Genomic DNA, 3,995 nt, shown 5'->3' with positions numbered 1-3,995 from the left:
ACCTGGTTTCTAGAAAACCCGGGTGGTGCTGTGGGACTAGCGGGAGGGGGATGAAGCAGCCATATTAGAGAACCTGGGAAGGTGAGACGAGTTGGGAACTTGATAGATCTAATAATTTATTGGCTCATGGTTTGTCGATCACTGCAGCCCAGCAAATGAAATTAGAGCAGAGTTGTGGGAGAGGGAGGGAGTGACGCAGCAAGCTATTTGCACCAAAAAAATCTAGGCAAGAGACAGCTGCATAATCATAGCGGCACCGGTTTTTTCTTGTAGCAGCTGATGCTTGCGGAGATCAGCGCACTGCGGCTCTCTGCAGTCTCTGGCCTGCTCCTGCAGGTCACTGCGGCCATCGCTGCTCTCTGTGCCCCAGCCAGGACACCGCTGCCTCTGGTTCGCACAGCCTCCGCACCGCCTTCATCCTGGCAGCAGCCTCAACCGTAGCTCTAGGCCCCCGCAACACAGTCAGACCACTACCTTTCATTTCACTTCTGTCCCAGTCAGCGCCGCGTCTGATATTCCGATGAGTCTTTCCTTGTGGAGGTCAGATCTCCTGAACTTGACGGTAGCCAATTAGGCGTGTGAGGTCCTTGGAAAAATGGCCGAGTCAGCCGACCACAAGGAACTGTTCAGTCAAGAAGAGTCTGGTGATAAGGTAATGATGGAGGGGTCCGGGGAGCAGCCGGAGAGCAGTGAAGATGCCTCGGCTGGGCCTGGAGATGATGGGGACCGCGGTGAAGAAGCTGCCGTGGGTCCTGGGGAAGAAGGGGGAAAAGGTGAAGAGGATGCTGCTGGGTCCGGGGAAGGCGGGGAAAAAGGTGAAGAAACTGATGAGGATTCAGACCCAGACCATCCAAAAGGACTTATCGGTTATCTTTTAGATACAGACTTTGTTGAAAGTCTACTTGTGAAAGTTAAATACCGTGTGTTAGCCCTCGAAAAGCTTCAAACTAGAGTGGCCAATCTAGAGTCCAAATTCCTGAGGGAATTTCATGGTATTGAAAGAAAGTTTGCTGAAATGTATCAGCCTTTATTGGAAAAAAGATGTCAGATAATCAATGCAATCTATGAGCCTACAAAAGAGGAATGTGAATATAAATCAGATTCTGAGGACTGTGATGATGAGATGTATGATGAGGAAGAGATGTGTGGTAATGAGGAGGGTCTGCTACATGACTACATGGATGAGGATGACGATTATGATGATTATGCTGTTGAAGAGGAGGAGGAGGATGGCAATGATGATGACAATGACGACAACACCAAGGCAGCTGGAGATGAGAATAAAGAAGAGGATCCTAAAGGAATTCCTGATTTTTGGCTGACTGTCTTAAAAAACGTTGACACACTGACTCCTTTGATTAAAAATATGATGAGCCTATTCTGAAGCTCCCGACAGATATTAAAGTGAAGCTTTCAGATCCCGGTGAACCTCTCAGTTTCACACTAGAGTTTCACTTCAAACCAAATGAATATTTCAAAAATGAGCTGTTGACAAAGACCTATATGCTGAAGTCAAGGCTAGCATATTATGATCCCCATCCCTATAGGGGAACCGCGATTGTATTGCATAGGCTATAAAATAGATTGGAATGGAGGAAAGAATGTCACTTTGAAAACAGTCAAGAAAAAGCAGAAGCACCGCGTCTAGGGAACAGTCCGGACTGTGACTGAAGATTTTCCCAAGGATTCATTCTTCAATTTCTTTACTCCTCAAGGAATCAACTCAAATGGAAAGGATGGAAAGGATGATTTTCTACCTGGCACAATTTATGTACTTACATAATCCCAAGATCAGTATTATTTTTCTCAGGTGATGCGCTTTAATCTCAGCAAGAAGGGATAGTTAGGGAAGTTAATGATGAAATTTATGACAAAATTATTTGTGATAATCGGATGGTTGCAATTGAGGAAGTTAAAGCTTGTTGCAAAAATCCTGAAGCAATAGTAGAAAACATTGATCACTAAAGCAGAGTGTACATGGCCCTGAAATTAATTGTCCTAGATCTAGTTACTCAAAATATAATAATTAATTACAGTCTTGTATTGTTAATTTTTCTTGTAGTGTAAGTTAAAAATGTATGTCTCAGAAATATGAGAAGTTCAAATACTAATTCATTTGACCTTGCATTTTAGCATAGAATACTTTCAAGAAATGTGGACTGTGGTAAATGATTTAAGATATATTAATATAGTATTGTGTAGTTTAATCCTTCTGAAGTCCTTTTGTCATGTAAGTATTAATCTGTAGCTATGAACATTATCAGAACTACTAAATGAGATCAATATTTATTCTAAAAGAAAATTCTGCAGAACCAACTCAAGGTTCTTTTGCTGTTTTTTGTATTTGTGTTTTCTTTAGCTACTGTGTTTAATTTTGCTGTGCCTGCTTCATTTTGCAATAAAAATGCAATAGAACTTAAAACTTGAATCCTTAAGAAAACACCTGCATATGGTTAACAATTTCAGGCAAAATCACATTTTACATTTGTTAATAACAGCTTGTTCATAAGCTATTGTATTTTATGTGACCGTGATAAATAATGAAACTTAGTTGTATTAAATTTATTTATCAGTGAAGTGTTAATCAAAGTATTTTCCAAAGATTGCCATGTATTGTTCTGTGTAATTGTGTAAACTGTAATTAGAATGTATAATTCTCTTTTCCTACATTCATTGAAAGTGATCACTTTATCATTTTGAAAAAAATTTTAATGTTCCTTCACCACAAAATGAATAAAAATTTCATTGTTTCATGTTATAAAACTGACCTTTTTTAATTGTAAAAGTAATATGTTTATTGCAGGACCAAAATCCATTATACCCAATCCTCAAAGATAAACATTGTTTATGTTTTGATTTATTGCCTACTGTTCTTTTTCTGTGTGTTTATATATTCATGCAAATTTGCTAAAAATATCCTTAGATGTGCAAAGAAAGTGTATCTTTTTATGTTTATAATTGATTTAATCTTAATCATGAGTCCATCTCCACCTCCCAAGACTGTAGGAAAACAAAAATCTCAGTTTTAATGTATCTAGGTTAGAGAATCTGCCTGCTAATGCAGGACAAACGGGTTTGATCCCTGGGTCAGGAAAATCCCCTGGAGAAGGAAATGGCAATCCACTGCTGTATTCATTCTTGCCTGAAGAATTCCATGGACGGAGGAGCCTGGCAGGCTACCGTCCATGGGATCGCAAAGGAGTCAGATATGACTTAGAGACTAAACATCAGCAACAGTAAATTCATTGCCATTTAATAATTTAAATACTCTAAAAATAACAGGCTCATGTGTGTTAGTCTATATTTCAGCATACTCTTCCACATCATTACTTGAATGTAAAGGGGGTAAAGGGACTTATATTGCTTTATGACATTGGTTGGGAGTGCACTGATCGAGAACCATGGGATGTGGCTGGTCAGAGAGCTGACTTTGTCCCAGAGCTAATTTTGCCTGCCTCAAGTGTGGAAACACAGAAGTTTGGCTGCCCCCCTTAGTATACTCTGTGAAGGCCACATCTATCTCTCTGGGATAACAGCGAACTTCTTAACCCCTTCCATGCCATATTAGAGCTGAGAGTGGCTTGGAAGTGCTAACTGTATCTTGTTATTGTTGCCTATCCACTCTTCCATCCCAAGTGATTGTGGTGTGATCCCACAAAATTATAAAATTAAAGTGGAACTAAAGCTCCTCTGCTTGTGACTTTTTTCTTCCACTATTGAACATTCCTCCTTCGGATTTTGGCTCAAAGAGGTAAGTTTTGAACACGACTTGCTTTTCTTACCACTGTCTCTTTTTTACAATCAACTGAGGAGGAAGGTATGGGTTTTTTTCTCCTTTTCTGTCTGACCAGGACCCTCCTCTAATATAATAGAGATAAGAGAACTGTACCCCAGAATGGACAGGGCTTTCTTGCTCATCATCTTGAAACACCACTATGTATCAGCAGGCAGGCTTCCTTTTCCCTGGGCTTGGCTGACGATCCTAGTGACAAAAT

At 40.2% G+C, this 3,995-nt stretch overlaps 1 protein-coding gene across 1 annotated transcript; it reads left to right on the top strand.

Moving 5' to 3' along the window:
• The first annotated feature begins 236 nt into the window (after nucleotides 1–236).
• On the top strand, nucleotides 237–2,715 carry NAP1L2 (nucleosome assembly protein 1 like 2). The gene is given in 4 exon segments (XM_005709624.3): nucleotides 237–1,358; nucleotides 1,361–1,559; nucleotides 1,561–1,754; nucleotides 1,757–2,715. Coding segments are annotated over 4 exon segments (1,365 nt in total). The 5' UTR covers nucleotides 237–595; the 3' UTR covers nucleotides 1,966–2,715.
• Nucleotides 2,716–3,995: the final 1,280 nt, after the last annotated feature.

This window comes from Capra hircus (genome assembly GCF_001704415.2).
Source record: "Capra hircus breed San Clemente chromosome X unlocalized genomic scaffold, ASM170441v1, whole genome shotgun sequence".
NCBI lineage: Eukaryota > Metazoa > Chordata > Mammalia > Artiodactyla > Bovidae > Capra > Capra hircus.
This window is presented reverse-complemented; position numbering and strand designations above follow the sequence as displayed.